Source organism: Acomys minous, assembly GCF_964271855.1.
Source record: "Acomys minous genome assembly, chromosome: 2".
Lineage (NCBI taxonomy): Eukaryota > Metazoa > Chordata > Mammalia > Rodentia > Muridae > Acomys > Acomys minous.
Window position 1 is genome coordinate 86,401,930 of NC_140484.1, and position 21,717 is coordinate 86,423,646.

Consider the following 21,717-nt stretch of genomic DNA (forward strand, 5'->3'; position numbering starts at 1 on the left):
TTGAGAGGCCTCTGTGTCTCTCAAGTCCTGAAGAGTTTGTTTCAACTTTGCACTTGCTCTTACCACACGTGGCGTCTAACCGCAAATGAGGCGGACTCTTTGGTGGCTTGATGGTCTTGTTTGCAGACAGCTGACAGCTCTTCCTTTTTTAGGGTTAGCCTAAGTTACCATAGCGATCCAGTTACCTGAAACATTTTTATTACCTGCAGATTTCCTGCAAATAGCTTCGGCAGCATTCAGGAGGGAGGAAAAGGGGGCACATGTTACCCAGGGCACACACAGCCCTGCCCCGGGCCCCAGCTGCACACTTTTGCAGGAGGGTCTCGCACAAAGTCTGCAGTGGGCACAAAGGCCTCTAGAAGGTCTAGTCTCAGGGCTGCCGGGAGCCTGCCCTGCGCATTTGAGTCTCGCTGGAATGACCAGGATTCTGGTTGCAGGTTCAGCATCTGTGGTCAGATATCCATCATCCGCTCCCCCGACACCACCAAGCAGATGAGTAAATACAAAGTGGTCCTGTCAGCTCAAGACAAGGACAAGCCTTTGGTCACCGTGGAGACTGATGCGCATGGATCCTTTTGCTTTAAAGCAAAACCGGGGAGCTACAAAGTCCAGGTAGGTGATGTGTTTGGTTTAAGATGTCAGGGCTGGGAAGGTGGCTCCTGAGCAAACAACACCCAGGGTGTCCTCTGGCCTCTACACACTCGCACCTCACCCCAAAACTCAGAAAAAGCAAGGGTTTTCCAGAGTGTTAGGAGCCACCGTGGGGCACAGTAAGGAGCCTTTCTGTTCCTGGCTCCCAAAGTGTCCTCCTTCCTGCATGTGAGTGCTGGGGACTGGCAGACACCTGACTTCTCTCACTAGGTGTGTGCAGGCTTAGGAGCGAGCTCGTGCCATCTTGGACCTTCCTGGACTTTGTGGTAGTGGCTTCTGAGAGCTTGGCCAGACCAGGGAGGAACTTCCTGACTCCAGGACAGCCAGCAGGCCCCAGGGAGCCTGCCCGTTAGCCTTCTATCACAGCAGGCCCTGATCACTTTGGAGAGCCATGTTCCGGTCACGGGCAGGGCTTGCCAGTCAGCTCAGTAGTGCTCCCAGTCTAGTGAGGTGGGCCTAGGAGTGTCCACTAAGCCTGGCTCTTCTAGAGTGGGTCTGTCTTCTGTAGGAGACAGCTGTTGGTGGTGGTCACCTGACCAGCTCATCTGTCAGAAGCCCCGAGTTGGGCAATTCCTTACTGGCAATAAAACAAGGGACATCTGTCCCCTTCCCCACCCTTTTCTGAGCTTGGGAAAGGCACACAGAAAAAGGAGCCAAGTGTGATGGTACACACATGCAATCCCTGCACGGAGGTGGGGGCTGGGGGTGAGGTGAGGGGGTGGGACCTGGGGGGAGGTGAGGGGGTGGGGCCTGGGGGGAGGTGAGGGGGTGGGACCTGGGGTGAGGTGAGGGGTGGGGCCTGGGGGGAGGTGAGGGGGTGGGGCCTGGGGGGAGGTGAGGGGGTGGGGCCTGGGGGGAGGTGAGAGGGTGGGGCCTGGGGGGAGGTGAGGGGGTGGGGCCTGGGGGGAGGTGAGGGGGTGGGGCCTGGGGGGAGGTGAGGGGGTGGGGCCCTGGGGGGAGGTGAGGGGGTGGGGCCTGGGGGGAGGTGAGGGGGTGGGGCCCTGGGGGGAGGTGAGGGGGTGGGGCCTGGGGGGAGGTGAGGGGTAGGGGCTGGGGGAGGCAAGGTGGGGGGGCATCTAAGCAGAAGGAGTGTGAATTTCAGGCTAGTCCGGGCTGCATATCCTCTGTCTTAAAGTAACACACAAGAAACCAAGTACATGGGAAAAGAGAATGACCTGATTCTATAGGTGTCTCTTGGGGACATGAGAGACACACACTCTCTCTGAGACTTGTTTTCACACAGCCCAGGTTGACTTGGAGCTTGGGTGTTCCTTCTGCCTCAGCTTGGTGCTGCCAAGCCTGGCTGGGATTGTGTTACTTTAGAAATATTGCTCTTATATTTGCTGTGAATACACACCTGGGCTGGAAGCGAGCCTGCACCCTTCACTGTCCACTTAGTTTGAGGCCCAGGTTCTAGGGGCTCACGGCCTGGGGAGGAGCTGCTCCCTGCAGTGGCTGGTGCAGAGGTTCTCAATGTGTGGGTCGTAACCCCTTTAGGGGTCAAATGACCGTTTCACAGGGGTCACTTAAGGCCATCAGGAAACACAGCTGTTTACATTACAATTCATAACAGTAGCAAAATTAGAGTTATGAAGTAGCAATGGAATAATCATGGCCGGGATCCCCAAGACACGAGGTTGAGAACTGCTGTCCTGGCGTCTTGTGCTCACAGGTGGTGGTACCTGAGGCCGAGACCAGAGCCGGGCTGATGCTGAAGCCGCAGACGTTCCCTCTCACTGTGACCAACAGGCCTGTGATGGACGTGGCCTTCATGCAGTTTTTGGCATCTGTTTCTGGAAAAGTCTCCTGTTTGGGTAAGGTGTCAACTGAAAGCAAGAGCCTGTAGTTCAGAGAACGGAGGTGGAGGCGGTGGGAGGAGCCGGGAGCAGGCGTTTGTGAATAGATGCAGGTAAAGGTGGTCTGCCCCATGCTGTCTCAGTGGGGCACTGCGGGGCAGAGGTGTAGCAGGGGGCTCTGTGGGCCTGCTTCTCTGCCAGAGTGTCATTGCCTGCTGCTGACCACAGCCTTGGGGTGACTGGGAACTGGGTTGCTGGGTTCCTCACTGACTGTGAGGAAACAGGGCCAAAGCTGCTCTGGGGGGCTGAGAGGCTTGCTTTCTGAACTCAGCGCCAGGCCTTGTTGCTCAGGCTAAGCACCCAGAAGCTTGTCAGTCACGTGAGGTCCTCCGGTCTCTCCTCTACAGACACCTGTGGTGACCTGTTGGTGACCCTGCAGTCCCTGAGCCGCCAGGGTGAGAAACGCAGCCTCCAGCTCTCCGGCAAGGTCAACTCCATGACTTTCACATTTGACAAAGTGCTGCCTGGGAAATACAAAAGTAAGGCGGAGCATGACGTGTTAGTGAGTTGCCCCAAGCCTGTGCCCCTTTGTTCTTGTTGTAGGCCTTTCCCGGTGTACTCTGTCCTGGGACCTTGACCTGCAATAAGACCCTCTTGTCACAAAGGTCCCGCTCTGCATATGCTCTGGGAAGGGTGCCCTGGCATACATCATTTTATGTCTAAATGCCAGAGATAGCATGATTACTTTTGCTTTTGTGTCTGCCACTTAGCTCTAGAGTGACCTCAGCCAGTCACTCTCCCCCTGCCCCAGACTCTGTTACCTTATCTGTGAAATGGTATAGTAGCCTTTTCTTTTTCTATTTTTAAGAGTTATTTCTTTATTATGAATACTGTGTTCTGCCTGCATGTTTGCCTTCCCGCTAGAAAAGAGCATCTGATCTCATTTAGATGGTTGTGAGCCACCACGTAGTTTCTGGGATTTGAACTCAGGACCTCTGGAAGAACAGTCAGTGGTTTTAACCGCTGGACCATCTCTCCAGCCCCTACAGTAGTCTTTTTCAAGGAGAGACCACATAAAGCACAGAGCCTGGTCAGTAGGGCAGTAGCCCAGGCTGGTGTCCTTCCGCCCTCAGGAAGCCAGCTCGAGCCTCCTTTCTGAGGACCAGTGTACCGCTGGTGGCAGCCACTAGACTTCTCTCCCTGGTGGTTGTGGTTTTCTGTCTCGGAAAGAGCTGGCAAACTCCACTCAGAGCGCTGGCTGCCTGTTTTTATAGCGTGCACATACTGGCTGTTGCTTCTTGCAGTCCACCGGCAGAGTCCAGAAGTCCAGACCTGCAAAGCTGACAGGAGACTGAGGAGGGAGAATCTCCTGAGCTGAGGAGCTCAGGGTCTGCCAGGGCAGCGGTTTTCATAACAACAACAACAACAACAACAACAAATCATACAAACAGCTGAAAATGGTTACAAAAAGTCCGGCGACCCCTGGATATCTTGTAGCCTGGCATCTTCGGCCTAGATGGATTTCCTTATTGGTACTGACAGTGGCCACTAGTGTGGCCACTTTGGCTGTGCCCTGTCTTGAGCACTGCTGACTGCCTAGGTATTTCTATATAAAGTGTATTTTCTTTTCAGACGGGGTCTCACTCTAGAGCTCAGGCTGGTTTAGAACTCTCCATCCTCCTGCCTCAGTCTTGAGAGTGCTGGGACACAGTGCACACCATCATTGCCGCCCGCTAGTTAGCAGGTCCCCGGTTACGTGGTGGTGTGTGGCCCAAGCGCCTGTGCTTGCCTTGCAGTCAGCATCATGCACGAGGACTGGTGCTGGAGGAACAAGAGTCTGGAAGTGGACGTTCTGGAGGACGACGTGTCTGCGGTGGAGTTCAGGCAAACGGGCTACATGCTGCGCTGCGCCCTCTCACACGCCATCACTCTGGTATGTGCTGCTTTGAAGGCTCCCAGAGAGAGTGCCCAGCGGGGCCGACAAGATGGATCAGCTCAGCAAAGTGCTTGCTACCAAGCCGGGGACCCACACAATGCAAGGAAGGAACCAAATCCTGCAAGTAATCCTCTCACCTCCACATGCATGCAGTGCGCGCACACACACACACACACACACACACACACACACACACACACACACACGCATACACACATGCACTCGCATGCACATGCCCGTGAGTGCAAGCACACACCCACACCCACACAAATTAAAAAGGAATGCCTGGCTTAAAGCAGTTGTCAGAGCCTGGCAGGGCAAGAGTTCATAGTGACAGTTAAGCCAATTTCCTGAGTTCCCACTTTCGAGGGAAGGCGTCCTCAGCACTGCAGCTGGGCAGCTGTGGAGGCTGCGTGTGGCAGTGCTTGAGCAAGCTCCCTTGTGTTTTTCCTGTAGTATTGGGATCCTGGTGCCCACATCTCAGGCGGTGGAGGCCCAGCCAGCTGCTGTGTTTACTGTTTCCTTCTGCACCCAGGATGCTGTTCATTAAGTGCAGCTGAGGTTGCTTCCCGCGGGCAGAGCCTGCTCGCTCGCTCGCTTGTTCTCTCATTCTGCTTTTATTTTTTTCTTGAAGTTCTGGGGACTAAAGCCAGGGTTTCAAACACCCTGAGCAAGCACTCATTGCTGAGCTGTATTTCTGGTCCTTAAACCATCTTAAATCTTAGTCTATTTGTTTGTTTGTTGTTTTGAGATCAGGCCTCTCCATTATGTAGCCCTGGCTGTTCTGGAATTCACTATGTAGACAAGTCTGGCCTCAAACTCACCGATCCAAATGCCTATTCCTCTCTAGTGCTGGGCCCTGCCTAAATTATTGTTATTTTGTTTTGTGTATATGGGTCTTTTGCCTGTGTACGTCTGTATTGCCTGTGTGCAGCGTACAGTGCGAGGGAGAGGAGGACATTGGATCCCCTAGTGGAGCTAAGGACGGCTGTGAGGATCCACGTAGGAATCAACGCCAGGTCCTCCTAACTGCGCAGCCAACTCAACAGCTCCCCACTTTTTTACTTTTATTGAGACAGTTTCTCTGTGTAGCCTTGGCTGTCCTGGACTCGCTTTGTAGACCAGGCTGACCTTGAACTCACAGAGATCCACCTGCCTTTGCCTCCGGAGTGCTGGGATTAAAGGCGTGCGCCACCACGCCTGGCTTTATCCCTGTCTGAACCCACTTGGTTCATTTGTTGAATCGATTTTCTGATTTCCCAAATTAAAAGGTCACCTGCCCTCCCCAGGGTGTGGGGGAGGGGGTGCGACACGCCAAGATGCCTCGCAGGGCCCTGGCCCGAGTCTGTCCCATAGCAGGCACTCTGTAACCAGGCCGAATGCAAATAGCACGCTTTAGTCATCAGTTTTTGAAGGTTGCAGTTTTCCTGTGCCATCCCAGAGCTTGAATGATTAGTGGGCTAAACCGATGACTGGTTGAGAAACAGAAATATCATCAGTCATGGTGGCGCCTGTCTCCCCATAAGTCACCACCGTGTTGCCTTTGGCCCCACAGGAGTTTCACCAGGATGGAAATGGCCCTGAGAACGTGGGTATTTACAACCTCTCCCGAGGAGTCAACCGCTTCTGCCTGTCCAAGCCGGGTGAGCCTGGAGGCTGGGGCGCGGGGGCCAGCATGGCCTGTGCTTGCAGCAGTGCCCTGCCTTGTTGTAGTCCTCCAGCGCCTTTCTCTGGCTCTGTTGAAATACAGTTTACACAGCATGAAGGTCACCTGCTTTGAGGCCCAGCAGTGGTGCACCAACCCAGCATGCCCAGGGCCTGCCCTTATCCCCGGTACCACACAAACAGCCACGTCCACACCCTTAAGATGTATGATCTATCATTTCTAGACGCTTCCCAGGTTGTTCCGTGCTCAGCACCATCCCTGCGCTGGCAGTGGCTTCGGCACTGTTTGTGCCTCTGGGCTGATCCTGATCTTTGGCTTCTTACACTTACCATAGTCTTGGAGTTGAGCCACACTGTAGTGTCTGGTGCTCTGTTCTTTTTTGTTGTTGAGTAATATTCCGTTGTGTGTGCACAGTACCTTCTCTGTGTGCAGCTGTTTGTCACTTGCCATCTGAGGCACACTGGGATTGCGTCTGTCTTTGGGTTTTAGGAGTAACATGGCTGTGAGCCACGTGCATGGTTTTGTGGCTGTTTGAATTTTTATTTACGTTCTTAAGAATGAGCCATCTTAATCACATGTAAATTTACATGTAACGTGCATAAGGAACTGCCAGTTCCTTTCCAGACAGACTGCACCATTTGGCACCCACACCGCCTGCCTGGCACCGCCTGCCCCAGGCCTGTTTCTGTTCTTTTGTTCTGGCCATTGTCTGTTAAGGTTTTTCCGAGCCACCCAGTACGCACTCTGTAGATGGCAAGCCCAGTGGAGGCTCGGCTAGCCTGCTGCCCTCCCCATGGTGCCTATCCATGGGATGGTCAGTCAGAGGCTGATGACGAAAATACAGCAGAAATGTGGCCTGGGGGAGCTAATGATGTCCCCAAGGCCTTCTGACTGGGGCCCGCTTTGTGCAGTGAGAACAGCAAGGGGCCTGAGGCTTCTGTGGCGATGAGTGAGCCTGAGAGGGACCAAACTGTTGCCTCTGCCTTCAGCTCGCCTGCATGCCCCCAGCAGGAGGTGGGTCCAGGCCCTGACAAGGTCTTACTCGCCACAGGGTTATGTCCAGAGTGTGTCCTGCAGTGCCTGTGCTGCAGGCCACAAGGCTGTGGTTACCCGGAGGCCCCTGTTAAGTGTCTTTTAGGTTGAACTCTCAGTCTGGTCCACAGGAGAGATTCACTTTTCGTTCCTTGTTGGATGCTCGGGTGGGAGCTGCGTCTGCGCAGGTGCAGACACAGAGGCCACTGAGTCGTAGAGCTCTCCTGAGCGGGCTGTCAGGGGAGGGGTCTTTGGCATACATAGGAAGGCAGCCTGCCTGGTGTTTCCAGTCCCATCACCCAAGTCTGTGATATGCCCGAGCTTTGAAGTGAGGCGCACTGCCTTCCAAGTACACATGTCAGGAAGCGCCTAACACGTTGCTTTCTATTCTCAGAGACTGACTTTTGGTTTTCTCTCTGTAGGTGTGTACAAAGTCACCCCTCGCTCCTGCCACCGGTTTGAGCAAGCCTTCTACACCTATGACACGTAAGCCTGGGGACACAGCTTTGTGTGGGTTCCCTCTCGAGAGGGAAGGTATTCCTTCCTACTGTCGTCTCTTCCTTTGTGTCTGAACACACAGGTGAATTTCTGTTGGTTTTTGTTTTTGGGTTTGTTGTTGTTGTTGTTGTTGTTGTTGTTGTTGTTGTTGTTTTTTGGTCTTCTTTTATAGGAGGTAAGATTAGGCATTAAGTGAAATTCTAATACAGTTTTTATGAGTGAGGAAATGGAGTCAGACTCCCCTTCCTAGAATTCTGAAAACATGGGCCGGCAAGAGGGCTCACTAGGTGAAGGTGTTTGCTGAGCCAGCCTGGAGACCAGAGCTGGAGACTGTCTCAGGTGGAAGGAGAGAGTGGACTCCGCAAAGTTGTCCTCTGACCACCTCGTGTGTTCTGTGGCACGGGTTCCGCTCACCCCATAGTAGTGGTAATGATTAAAATGTTGGAATTCTATAAACTCAGACTGGACAGCCATGCTGGAAAATGCCTTACATATGGTCTTTGAACTAATTCCACTCTCAAAACACCACTCCCCTTATTCTCAGTAGGTCCCACACACACTTGTGAAAATGCAAACATGGTGGCCTGAGCCAGGGTTCCTTCCCATCAGCGAGGCCTAGGAGGTTTGGCATCTTTGGTGGATTTCTTACTTCAGTTTCTATTGCTCCAATAAACACCATGACCAAAACCAACTTGGGTAGGAAAGGGTTTATTTGGCTTACGTGTCCTAGTCCCAGTCCTGAAGGGAAGTCAGGGCAGGAATTCAAGGAGGACCCTGCAGGCAGGAGCTGATGCAGAGGCCATGGAGGGGTGCTGCTGACTGGCTTGCTCCCCTCAGCTTGCTCAGCCTGCTTTCCTATACTCCCCAGACCACCTGCCCAGGGGAGGCCTTGCCCTCAGTGAGCTGAGGCCTCCCATGTCAATTATCAGCCAAGAAAATGAGCTGCAGGCTTGCCCACAGGCCAGTCTGGCTGGAGCATTTTCTCAACTAGAGTTCAGAAATCACTATCTTGTGTAAGTGACAAGAAACTAATTAGGATACTGTACCTGTGAGGCTTCCTGCGTTCCTCGCCCCGCCTGCATGCTGTGTTCTCAGGGTATTAGGGAGGGCCCATGGCAGTGCTGCTGGCCCCTTGGAGTCTGTGTAGGGGTTGCTGCTAGTGGCTTCTCTGTGCTTTGATGTGTAGGTCTTCACCCAGTATCCTGACGCTGACGGCCATCCGACACCATGTCCTCGGAACTATCACCACCGACAAAATGATGGATGTCACGGTGACTATCAAGTAAGACAGCAGGGAGCGGGAGTTGCTGGCCTGGGAGACCTTAATGGATGTTGGCCTCTCATCTCTAAGTTACACACCAGTGGCCTCCCTCTCTTGCACTCTGGTGACACAGCTGTAAAAACACAGTAGTAGGGTCCCGATTGTGTGAGGGTCCGCTTCTTAAAACTATTTGAATACTTTATACTTACTAAGGAAAAAAACTTCCAAGGTTCGTTTGTTATTCAAGTGTTTTAGTGACTTAAAAAAGAAAAATTGCCTCTTTTTCTTTAAATCTTCTCTCAAGGGCTTGAGAGTAGAAATGGCTCCTGTGTAGGTTGGAGGAGGCACTTAGGAGGCAGGCCTTGCTGAGGGATGTTCTGAGCTGGGTGAGGTGTGTCCAACATCCCAGTTTTTCTCAGGAAGTGACAGACTTTGGGCAACATGGCTGTCTCACACAGATCAAAATCTGAGGAACTCCCTCCCCTGTATCTAGTTGAAGTTGGCTTTGTCTCCAGCCGGACAAATTCCCGTCCTCCTCTGTCACAGATGCCGAGAACACTCACACACACACACACACACACACACACACACACACACACACACACACATGTGCACACACACTCATAGATATGTACACACAGACACATACACATATACGCAAACACATAAGTCTATACACATTCCACACACATACACAAATAAACACAGGTACATGTGTGCGCACACACTCATAGATATGTACACATAGATGCATACACATATACACAAACACTTAAGTGTACAAACATTCCATACACGTACACAAATAAACACAGAACAATTTATTTATTGGTCCCTCGCCCATGCTAGACAGACACTCTACCACTAGATACCGCTAGATCACACTATCGCCAGATACACCCCTAGCCCTTAGGTCTATTTTCACTTTGAGTCAGAGTTTCGGTCAAGTTGTCCAACATGGTCTGAACTCGCTGTGTAAGCCTGCCCTCTCAGCATTCTTCCTAGCTGAAATGCAAGACCCGTGCCATCTTGCCCAGAAAGTCCCAGTGAGCATCGTCAGGGCGCGGCCCTGGGTCGTGTGGGGTTGAGTGTCCCTGTGGCAATGGCTGGTCTCAAGGAGAAGCAAGCCCAGAACTTGAAACCTGTGCCTGTGACGGCGTTTAGGGCCGACCTTTGAGCACATGAGAGCGAGGCTTGTAAGCGGCCATGTCGAGTCTCAGCGTGGGGCCGGCGCTGCAGGGGGCCTGTCCTTCCCTGCTGCTGTGCGGTCACCACTGGCAGCAGGGACTCCAGGTCAGTGCTTGGTGTCTTCATTATAATGCCTTGAGTAGCTTTGGGGGTGGGCAGGGGTGTCCTCCTGTCGGGGGCATGAGCTGTGTGGCTGGCTGGGCACCGCCTCTTGGACCCTGCCGGGGCTCCTGTATCAGTAGACCCGCTCTGGAGTCTCCTTTGTTCAGAGGTGGCAGCTCCCATGCATCCTGTTCCTGCCCCTTGATCGTTGTCCTCCGCTCCCCACGTTCCAGCCCGCTCCTCAACACACCTTTGCCTTTACAGTAAAGTTGTGTTCAAATCTCTTCCTGTTCAGTACTGTTGCCACTGTCCGCACTGTTGCCACTTACCGTGCTTTGGGGCCTTTACAGCGGCCTCCTGTCCTCCCCGTCTTGGCTGTGCCTCCGCACAGTGGCCAGGGTGGAGACCTGTTCCTCCCCGCCTGGAAACCCCAGCACGCTTCCCACCGGGCTCACCTTGAGCCCACACAGGACGCTGGAGTGTGTGTGACCCCTGCTTCCCCTCTGGCCCTCTGACCTATCTGTCCTTCTATGAGTCCTCTGTCCCAGGTTTTCCGATCTTGCTGTCTCTAAAACAGCAAGGACATCACCCTAAAGGATGTCACCCCACTGTCTACTCTCCTGAGCCCCTCTCCACCCTGACCTTAGGCCAGACATTCTCCCTTCCTGCTGCTCTTTGCCTTGTGCCACAGCCCTCTGCTCACTGTGCCCTCAGCAGCTGCTCACCTCCTTGCATTGTGTCTGCTGGGCCTTTTCTGTTACCATCCTCTCCTAGGTCAGGGAGGGGTTCCCTGCAGCATGCGGTTCCTACTTCTGCTTTTCTCTATTTCTTTTCTCTTTTTCTCCTTTCCTTCTTTTCTTATTTTGTTTGTTTCTTCTTCGAGACAGGGTTTTTCTACTTAGTCCTACTAGCTTTGTAGACCAGCCTGGCCTCAAACTCACAGGGATCCGCCTGCCTCTGCCTCCTGAGGGCTGGGTTTAAAGACGTGCGCCACCACACCCGGCTCTCACCGCTTCAGATTAGAGAGAGGTGGTGTGTGAGAGGGCAGAGGACGGGGTCATGGATCAGTGCTGTGTGAAAGCCGGCAGGCTCTCATCTACTGCAGGGTTTTTTATTCCAGCCAGTGCTGCTAGCATCTGCTGCTACGCCACATCAAGATGTTAGTTGACTTCATTTTATAATTTTGTTTGTGCATCCATGTAGGTGCAAGTGCAAGTGTGTAGAGGTCAGCAGGCAATCTCAGATGTTGTTCCTTAGGAGCCATGTGCCTTTTTTGGAACAAGGCCTTTTATTAGCCTGGAGCTTGCTGATTAGGTTAGGCCAGCTGGCCTAGCACTGCCTCCCTAGCACTGGGATTATAAGCATATTGCCACTATATCTGGCTTTTTTGAAAATGTGGGTTTGGGGACTCAGAGCCTCAGGTTTACATGAGGCAGGCACTCTCCAGCCCCACCTTTTATTTATTGCTAAACATTATAATTATTATTACTGCTGCTATTATTTTATTTTTATTTTAGCTTATGTAGATGGCATATTTTGCCCACATGTATGTCTGTGCCATGTGTATGCAGAGTCCAGAAGGTCCTGGAGTCAAACCCAGGTCCTCTGGAAGACCAGCTGGCTGCTGAGCCAACACTCCAGCCCCCTAATTATTAGTGTTTTTAAAATGAAAGATTATGCCACTGTGGCGTCATTGTAAGGTGCCTGGCTTTTGCTCACCAGTCCCCAGTTGTGGGGATTTCAACTTCCCATCCAAGGCAGGATGAGTGCCGTGCCCATCGCCAGCCCTGTCTCCCCTCCAGGTCGTCCATCGACAGCGAGCCGGCCTTGGTGCTGGGACCACTGAAGTCTGCGCAGGAGCTGCGGCGGGAACAGCAGCTGGCAGAGATCGAGGCCCGCAGGCAGGAGAGGGAGAAGAACGGCAGAGAAGAGGCCGAGGAAGGCAGGGCCAGGCCTCCTGGGCAGGAGATGGTGGACGAGCTGCAGGGCCCCTTCTCCTACGACTTCTCCTACTGGGCCCGGTATGTGCTGGCGTCTCTACTGCGCTCTGCCTTCCGGAGGGATGGAGCCAACCAGCCTGCCTCAACCATTCTCACTCCTTCAGGTCTGGAGAGAAAATCACTGTCACCCCCTCATCCAAAGAGCTCCTCTTTTACCCCCCGTCCATGGAGGCCACTGTCAGTGGAGGTACGTGCCCACTCACGCCTGTTTCTCTCCGTGTGTGTTTCAATGGGGTTTGTGCTGTATTTGTGTAGCCGTGTCTGTAAGCCACCCAAAAGCCTTTTGGCACTTGGCGTCGCTGGTAGATGGGTGCCTGTATGATGTATGTGTGTGTATGTATGTGTGTGTGTGTGTATGTGTGTGTCTGTATGTATGTGTGTGTGTATGTATGTGTGTGAGTAAGTGGGTGAGTGAGTGGTCTAAGTCGAGGTAGCTTCTGTGACTGTAGGTGAGGTGGTGTTTTTGGAGAAGGACCTGTCTTCCCCTGATCTTACTGATCCAGAAGGTAGAGGGTGAGCCGTGCCGCCATTTGCCACACGTGCTCGAGCTTGCTGCTTCTGAATGGTTTGGATCTTCCCGTTCCCAGGTGCGGAGGGAAGGTCTTTTCCGGGAACGTTTGTATGGTGTGTGTCTAGAGTTGGAAGAGTGAGTTTCCAGTGAGTTCTCTGCTCCCTTTGTCATCTTCCCACTGGGTCTGAGGTGGGACAGCACCCCTCAGAAGATGGCAGGTGTCTTGCTCTGTCTCTTGACACAAGGTCTCTCACTGAACCTGGAGGTAGGCTGGCGGTCAGTGAGCCCCAGCCATCCTCTTGTCATCGTCCCGGAGTGCTGAGGCTAGACCTGGCCTTTTGCATGTGCCCTGGGGTTCAGACCCAGGTTCTCATGCCTGTGGAGCTGAACCGTCTCCCCAGCCCGAGCTCCTCGCTCTGTAGTGCCAGCCCATTCTTTTGTTTCTTCTTCCTTAGAAAGCTGCCCGGGGAAGTTGATTGAGATCCATGGGAAGGCCGGCTTGTTCCTGGAAGGCCAGATCCACCCGGAGCTGGAGGGGGTCGAGATTGTCATCAGCGAGAAGGGGGCAAGCTCGCCCTTGATCACCGTCTTCACTGATGACAGAGGTGCCTACAGGTATGGCCCCAAGGAGAAAGGCCTTGGCTGGCCCCAGCAGGGAGCTTCCTGGGGAGGGCTGGGTTTCCTCGAGCTTGAAACGGTGGCCCTTTGCATCCCCTTTGCAGCAGTTGTCTGTCTTCCCTGCAGTGTTGGCCCCCTGCACAGTGACCTGGAGTACACCGTGACCTCGCAGAAGGAGGGCTATGTGCTGACTGCCGTGGAAGGAACAGTGGGTGACTTCAAGGCTTATGCCTTGGCTGGTGTGAGCTTCGAGGTAATGTGTTTCCAAAGCCTTTTCCCTGAGGGTAGTGCACACGGTGGCACACGATTGTAAACCACGCACAGCGCACACCGTACGCCCACCACCACTGTCCAAAAAGCAAGTTTCCTGTCCCCTAGTCCTTTATGGTGATGCTGATGCCTTCCATGTCTGTCAGTGGGTGTCCATCTCCCAGAGCGTTTATATAAGTGGGATTGTACCAGGTGCTGGCCTGGCTTCCTTTACATGGATACACTGTGGAGACATCGGCTGTCACGTGGTTGTGCAGGTTTCTGCTGCCCTTCTTGCCCCGGAAGCAGGATGTCCAGCCCACACTAGGCCCTAAGCCTCTAATCCCTGTGTACTGGAATATATTGCTGCATTCCTAGTCCTCTGTCTCCCAAGTTCTGCAGCGGCAGGCGTGCATGCCCACACCTGTGCAGTCCTGAGGATGGAGCCCAGGGCTTTGCGCATGCCCGGCAGGCGCTCCCCAGGCCCTAGGCTGTCATTCTCACCTGCTCTGTGTCCCATGGTGTCTACTAGTCATTTGCATAGTGGGTTGAACAGCACGGGCTGGGAAATGGCTAAGCATGACTCTGAAAAGCACGTCACAAACAGACTGAGTGCGTGTTAGGGCAGAGTGAGGAGGTGTAGACCGGGGAGAGCTGTGCGCATCACGGACGAGACCCATGGTTCATAGAGGAACTCTAGAATGACCCAAAACACAGCGACCTCCTGGGCAAAATGGACGGACGGCCATTCGTGTGACTGAGTGACCAGGAGGATGGGAGATGCGCTCTGCTTCAGCAGCCACTGAGAAAGCGCCAGCAAGGTCACCGAGGAAGTGCTGTTTGTTAGATTTATTTTATTTTATTATGTATATAGTGTTCTGCCTGCACGTACACCTGTAGGCCAGAAGAGGGCACCAGATCACATTATAGATGGTTGTGAGCCACCATGTGGTTGCTGGCAATTGAACTCAGGACCTTTGGAAGAGCAGGTGGTGCTCTTATCCACTGAGCTATCTCTCCAGCCCCTGAAGTCCAAATACTTTATTTTGCCATGCAGAGATAATTATGGTGCCGCTGTGGCAAAATGCCCCACATGGGCAATTAAGGAAGAAAGCGTTTGTTTAGGTTCATGGTTGGGGGTCCCATCCGTGTTGGGGGTGGGGAGGCATGGTGGCAGCAGGAGCAGGAGGCCACTTGCTCACATCTCCACAGATCAGGAAGCAGAGGAAAGCTAGGCAAGTCCCACTCTCCATCGTGACCCACCCCCTGCAGCAAGGCTCCTCCCAAAGCTTGCACATCCTCCTAAAGCATCCCTGCCAGCTGGGGACCAAGTGTGCAGGCCCGGGAGCCTGTGGGCACATCTCACATTCAGACTCTACGCACTACAGCAATTCTGAGTGGTTGACTGCTAAAGGAAGGATGTACATGTTGGAGACATATTAGTCGGTTGTCTCCCCCTTTGTACTACAAAAGTGTGCCACTGGCCCACCCACTGTGGGTTGCTGGCCTCTGCTCTGGAATGTTCTGATGAGCTAACAGCAGCAAGTGGCACTAGCGAGAACTGAGGTGAACTATGAGAACAAGTTGCAGAGCTCCAGGCACAGCCTCCCATTTCTGTAATATCCCCTGCTGCCTCGCCCCCACCTCCTCTGCCACCCCAGCATACCCCCAAGTCTCTTAGGGCACCAGCACTCTAAGTGTGGACCATAGGAAGTGCTGGAGCTTCCTCACTAGTCTCTCAACACTACTTGTGGGAAGAATAGAATCCCTGTCCTTAAAGTAAGGACAAAAGATGGCTCCCTGCTTCCCGTAGACAAAGCTTTGGGATCAGAGAAGAGAAAGTCTTGGTGGTTCCAAGGTCAGAGAGAATTGAGCAGGCAGGGAATAGCTGGCCAGAGAGACCAGCTGTTGGTGCACGGTCAGTTAAAGGAACTAATTGTTGAGAGACTGAGGGATGGAGAGAAAAGAAATAATGAGGCCCAGGCATAAATTGTGGTGCAAAACTGAAAGGTCTTGTAGCCTAGGAGAACTTTCTTTTTCTACTTCTATTCTGTTCCTCCTGGGCCAACCCCAGTACTGTATTTAAAGTGAAGTTCAATTTTTTCATTACAGATTACATCATGACTTTCTCATCTTTTACAATAAATAGAGCATTTAAAAATCAACAGAGAAATACAAACAGTTCTATATAACCTACAATAAATCATATAGCAAAAATCAATCAGTTTCCAAACACTGGTCAGCATGACCTGATTGTTATTTCTTAAACAATACTCGGGAAGGTTTAGTCATAAATTTCCCTGGGCTAAAGCCATTGTGTTTACACAATTGTTGTAGCAACATAGCGTGAAACTAAATAACACAGAAAAGCCTTGACTCACTTCCCATCCCAAACCAGCAGGTGTGCTAGCCATCTTTATCCAAGCCTAGGCTAATTGCCACGGGGTCCTCCATTGTAAAATATCCAAAGTGTGACTTTCCAAGCCCACCTTCTACTGCTCTCAACGCAGGTTCTAAAGAAGTCAGTTCTGATTCTCTACACTGAATTTCATTAGGACTGAGAAATAGAAGGACAGTTTTATGAGAGAAAGTGGATTTCAAAGTAGTTTTTAGGCAAAATTACGCACGGACCATACATAACATTTAAGGGCAGCGGTGGTCAGCTGGAGGCCTCTATGACTTGTCCTCGCGTCTGTGACACCTGCTGTCTTGGGCAGTGCCACCCTCCTGCTTATTGCCTTTGACCTTGCCCTGGTGTTACTTTCTTTCCAGATTAAAGCGGAAGATGATCAGCCCCTCCCTGGGGTCCTCCTATCCCTGAGTGGTGGTGTGTTTCGGTCCAACCTCCTGACCCAAGATAACGGCATTCTGACGTTCTCAAACCTGGTAGGGCTGCAATCTACAACTCCCTAGTGGGGACACAGCACAAGTGACCTGTTATGGCTGGGCAGTGTAAGGACAGCAGTGTGGGTCACCTGTTACAATATGGCTTTTACTTAGGACTCACTGGTAATGATCAGTGTTTTCTTTTACATGTGTTTTTCACCAAGACAGTAAAATTAATTGCCTGACCACAGCAGCCCTTTCCTTAGGCAGCCCTTTGTTTTCCACAGATCCTATTGTTTTGTTTTGTTTTGTTTTGTTTTGTTTTTGTGTGGGGGACAGTGGCTTGCTTACTTGTGTTTCTTATTCAAAGTCCACTCCATATGTAAAGGGGGTGGGTAGCAAGTTTTCATGGAGGTGGAGTTCAAGGCTTTGGCTAGTGGGGTTCAGGATGTGTATGCACATGTGTTGACAGCTGGTCACTCCTTCATGGACCTGTTGCAAAATGCCTGGAAGGTCACAGGCTTTGCACGCCCAGCCTCCAGTTACCCTCTGCCACTTGCTTGCTGAGTCATTTCCCGGCTGTTTATGGGTGTTCTGACTCTTCCTGACGTTCAGGCGTGGCTTCTGCTTCCCTGAGGTGCTAAAGGTGGTAACAGCTCCCTGTTCATGCCACCATTTGTGTGTGTCTGGGAGGCTCTGCTGCTCTGTCACCTGATCGGGTCTCATGGTGACCTTGAGCCTTTCGAAGTGTGGCAGCTGTCTCACTTGTGCCTGTGTCTTGGCAGAGTCCTGGCCAGTACTACTTTAAGCCCATGATGAAGGAGTTCCGCTTCGAGCCATCCTCGCAGATGATAGAGGTCCAGGAGGGGCAGAACCTGAGGATCACCATCACTGGCTTCCGGACGGCCTACAGGTGTGTGCCCTCCCTGGGCTGAGGGGGTGGCGTGGGGCTGCGGGGTGCTCTGGGACTCATCTAGAAATGCCACCCAGGCTTCACATTGACTGAATGGGGAGGGATTTGGGGTGCGGTGGAAGTGAGAAAGGGGGCTCTGCCCCTTTTGCGATGTATAGGTGACTACTACCTTCCGGGTGTCCGTCCCCCGTTACCTCCACCCTCCTTCTAGTGTCTTCTCTCCTTCCAGCATTGTTGCCTGCTGCTTTTGAAAGCTCACCAGCATGCTTTTTGAAAGCTAGTCTGTGGAAGCCTTGTGCCTCGCTTAAGTTAATGTTTAAAAAAATGTTTGAAGTTGGGCTGTGGTGGCGCACGCCTTTAATCCCAGCACTCGGGAGGCAGAGGCAGGTGGATTGCTGTGAGTTCAAGGCCAGCCTGGTCTACAAAGCAAGTCCAGGACGATCAAGGCCACACAGAGAAACCCTGTCTCGAAAAACCAAAACAAAAAACAAAAAAAACAAAAAACAGTTTGAAATATGATGACATTTTAAAATTTTTACTTATTTTGGCTTTTTAAGGCAGGATTTTTTTATGTATCCCTGGCTGTCCTGGACTCAACTTTGTAGACCAGGCTGGCCTCGAACTCACAGAGATCGCTTGTCTCTGCCTCCCTGAGTGCTAGGATTAAAGGTGTGTTACACTGCACACAACAAAAAACAAAACAAAACTAAACAAAATCAAATCAAAGGGAACCAAAACAAGTATAGCAAAAAAACCAAAAAAACAAAACAAAACAAAACAAAAAAAACCTCTACCAAATAAGCCAAATAAATAAATAAATAACAGCGTTTCTATTCTTGCCTCCTTGACCCCCAACATCCCGTCCTGAAGGTGTCTAGAATTTCCACTTCTGAGTACTCTCAGGAAACTTTATACAGTCCTAACCCCAATTGAGTGCTTATCCACTAACTGTGCAGATGGAGAGGACAGACACAGATCACATGTGTGCACGCGTGCATGTGTGCCCACCCGGGTTACAAAAGCTCTTTGGATCAGATGAACAGAGAGATGAGCGGTAGAAAGTGGATATCTCTGGCAATTAATGAGATGAAAATTCTCGTGAGTTACTTACCCTATCAAGTGTTTCATAATTTCAAATTAAAGATTAGCAAGAGTGAAAACAGTTCAGCCCCCACGTTACAGCCTCCTGCAGAGGCCTTCCAAATGGATCGGACACAGCGTGTCCCGCTGCTAACAAGGCCTGCTGAAGGCGGCCCAGGCCTCACTGAGTGGCCTGGCTGCACAAGTGTCCCTACAGAGCAGGTTTGCTGTATTGCCCTGTGTAACCATCGGGGAACACAGGCACTCTGCTGCAGAGGGCTGAAGGTGCCTCCTTCCCCGTCCTCTCTTGTCATTCCAGCTGCTATGGCACGGTGTCTTCTTTAAATGGAGAACCAGAGCAGGGTGTTGCAGTGGAAGCTGTCGGCCAGAAGGACTGTAGCATCTACGGAGAAGACACCGTGACAGACGAGGAGGGGAAGTTCCGCTTGCGTGGACTGCTGGTGAGGCTGCGGGTTTTGTTGGGGGTTTTCCCCTTTCTGTGAGGCTGTGTTTTGTTGGGTGTTTTCCCCTTTCTGTGAGGCTGTGTTTTGTTGGGTGTTTTCCCCTTTCTGTGAGGTTGTGTTTTGTTGGGTGTTTTCCCCTTTCTGTGAGGCTGTGTTTTGTTGGGTGTTTTCCCCTTTCTGTGAGGCTGTGTTTTGTTGGGGGTTTTCCCCTTTCTGTGAGGCTGTGTTTTGTTGGGGGTTTTCTCCTTTCTGTGAGGCTGTGTTTTGTTGGGTGTTTTCCCCTTTCTGTGAGGCTGTGTTTTGTTGGGTGTTTTCCCCTTTCTGTGAGGCTGTGTTTTGTTGGGGGTTTTCCCCTTTCTATGAGGCTGTGTTTTATTGGGTGTTTTCCCCTTTCTGTGAGGCTGTGTTTTGTTGGGGGTTTTCCCCTTTCTGTGAGGCTGTGTTTTGTTGGGTGTTTTCCCCTTTCTGTGAGGCTGTGTTTTATTGGGTGTTTTCCCCTTTCTGTGAGGCTGTGTTTTGTTGGGGGTTTTCCCCTTTCTGTGAGGCTGTGTTTTGTTGGGGGTTTTCCCCTTTCTGTGAGGCTGTGTTTTGTTGGGTGTTTTCTCCTTTCTGTGAGGCTGTGTTTTATTGGGTGTTTTCCCCTTTCTGTGAGGCTGTGTTTTGTTGGGGGTTTTCCCCTTTCTGTGAGGCTGTGTTTTGTTGAGTGTTTTCTGTTCTGTCAGTGTATCTTAGTGGGGTAGCATGGGCAGCAGGCGGTGGTACGGACTCTAGGGTCCCCGTACCATGCCTCTGTTTTAGCTAACAGGGCGTCTTTTGCCCTCATGCCTGCTTTGGTCTGTGGGAAAATAAAGCCTCTAAAAGGAGGATTGGCATAGCTTTTCCCAGTGCTAGAGCTTGCGGCTTGTGCCAGGGCCATGAAACCAAGGCACATGTGCCAGACAAGGCGCTGGGCAGACGTTAGGGGTAGTCAGCACTGAAGGCACGGCACAGGTCCAAGTCTGTCACTCAACTCCAGGTTATGATGGCTGTGAGTGGAGACAGCATCTCCAAGTGGGTAGAAATTTTCAAATCATATTTTGTTGGCAAAACTTCTTAACTGCCACTGGGCGTGGTGGCGCACACTTTTAATCTCAACACTTGGGAGGCAGAGGCAGGTGGATTGCTGTGAGTTTGAGGCCAGCTGGGTCTACAAAGTGAGTCCAGGACAGATAAGGCTACACAGAGAAACCCTGTCTCTTAAAAAAACAAAAACAAAAAACAAAAAAACAAGCAAACAAACAAACTTCTTAACTACCTTCTCTCCAGCCCCAGGTCCTGAATTTTAGATGTCAATTAGTTAAGGAAAACAAAAACTTCATGCCATAACTGTACAGCACAAAGGGGCCACCTGTTCCTGCGGCCACTGAGCCCCGACACTTGGCTGTGGGTCTGTGGTGCCTTCTTCCTGGAATTTAAGTTGTTTGCATGTTCATCTGCTCATTGGGTGTCTACAGAGTCCCAACAAGGACTTTGTGTGTCAGTCACGTGTACAGTGAGGTGAGAATATTGGCCCCGGCAGCGTGGCTGAGGGCTGTAGGAGTTAACACAGCTAAGCCACAGAGTGCTGCCTGGTCAGCAAGGGGTTAATGCTGAGAGCCTTCCTCAGTGGGCCTCCCTGGACAAGGGGCTTGGGGCTATTTGGTTTTTTTGTTTGTTTGTTTGTTTTTTGTTTTTTGTGGGGTTGTTTGTTTGTTTGTTGTTTGTTTGTTTGTTTGTTTGGTTTTTTGGTTTTTTTGCTAGTAGGGTTCCAGACAGGGACTCTCTGTGTAGCCCTGGCTGCCCTGGAACTCACTCTGTAGACCAGACTGGCCTTGAACTCACAGAGATCTTCCTGTCTCTGCCTCCTCAAGTGCTGGGATTAAAGGTGTGCGCCACCGCCTGGCAGGCCTTGGAGTTTTGCACTTTGCTTGGCTGGCCCCTCTCCCCTCCCTTGAGTATGCTCGGCTTTTTTCGTTTTCATAGTTTCATAGTGACAATTTTATGTCCTTTGTCCCCCCAGGCTCCTGCTGGCCTGGCTTGCCTGAAATTCCCTGTTAACTCATTTGATTTAATTAAACTGAACATAGCCTGCTTCTCCATGGCGTCGCTGGAGCTCCCCCCAGCTTCCCCCTCCCCCGATGGTGTTGATTCACTGGTGTTCCCGCAGTGGCTTCCGGGGTGCTCCTGGAGGCAGTGTGAGCCTCCACATGGAGGGCCTGGCGCATGCCAGCTGTAAGTCTCCAGTGATCTGCCCGTCTCTGGAGGACAGAGAGAGCAGGAGATGCCGCCTTAGATTGAGGATTTCAACTCCGCTTTAGTGGACCCTGCTGCACTTGCTCATTCCATCTCGCTGGCCAGGGCGCCTGTTCAGACATCTGTAAAAAGGCATGGCTGCTCTCTCAGTTAATGTTATTTCATGACCAAGATCAAGTAGGAAAGGAAAGGGTTTATTTCACTTAACATTCTCATACCACTGTTCATCATCAAAGGAAGTCAGGGCAAGAATCAAACAGGGCAGGAGCCGAGGCAGCCATGCAGGGTGCTGCTGACTGGCTTGCTTCCCATGGCTTGCTCAGCCTGCTTTCTAATAGACCCCAGGACCACCAGCCTGGGGGGCTAGGGGGTGGGGAGGGGTGGGGGGGTGGGGGGGTGGGACACCACTGATCTCCAGCTACAGGGCTGGAGAGATGGCTCAGTGGTTACGAGCACTGCCTGCTCTTCCAAAGGACCTGGGTTCAATTCCCAACACCCACATAGCACCTCACAACTCTCTATAACTCCAAGATCTGACACTCTCACACACACGAATTAAAGTTAAATAAAATGTTTAATTAAAAAAAAAAAAAGGAAAAGAAAATGCTCTACAAACTTGCCTCCAGGCAAGTCTGATGAAGGCGTTTTCTCTTCC

At 51.8% G+C, this 21,717-nt stretch overlaps 1 protein-coding gene across 1 annotated transcript in view; it reads left to right on the forward strand.

The window, feature by feature from the left end:
* Positions 1 to 21,717, forward strand: part of LOC311592637 (BOS complex subunit NOMO1) — a 56,309-nt gene that overhangs the window by 24,823 nt on the left and 9,769 nt on the right. Inside the window, exons 12-25 of the mRNA XM_084773306.1 lie at positions 438 to 612; positions 2,324 to 2,465; positions 2,855 to 2,986; positions 4,244 to 4,380; positions 5,939 to 6,026; positions 7,504 to 7,567; positions 8,766 to 8,861; positions 11,933 to 12,151; positions 12,235 to 12,317; positions 13,097 to 13,256; positions 13,386 to 13,512; positions 16,281 to 16,394; positions 17,120 to 17,247; positions 18,647 to 18,788. Coding sequence (XP_084629432.1) covers positions 438 to 612; positions 2,324 to 2,465; positions 2,855 to 2,986; positions 4,244 to 4,380; positions 5,939 to 6,026; positions 7,504 to 7,567; positions 8,766 to 8,861; positions 11,933 to 12,151; positions 12,235 to 12,317; positions 13,097 to 13,256; positions 13,386 to 13,512; positions 16,281 to 16,394; positions 17,120 to 17,247; positions 18,647 to 18,788 — 1,807 coding nt within the window. The remainder of the gene's footprint in view (positions 1 to 437; positions 613 to 2,323; positions 2,466 to 2,854; positions 2,987 to 4,243; positions 4,381 to 5,938; positions 6,027 to 7,503; positions 7,568 to 8,765; positions 8,862 to 11,932; positions 12,152 to 12,234; positions 12,318 to 13,096; positions 13,257 to 13,385; positions 13,513 to 16,280; positions 16,395 to 17,119; positions 17,248 to 18,646; positions 18,789 to 21,717) is intronic.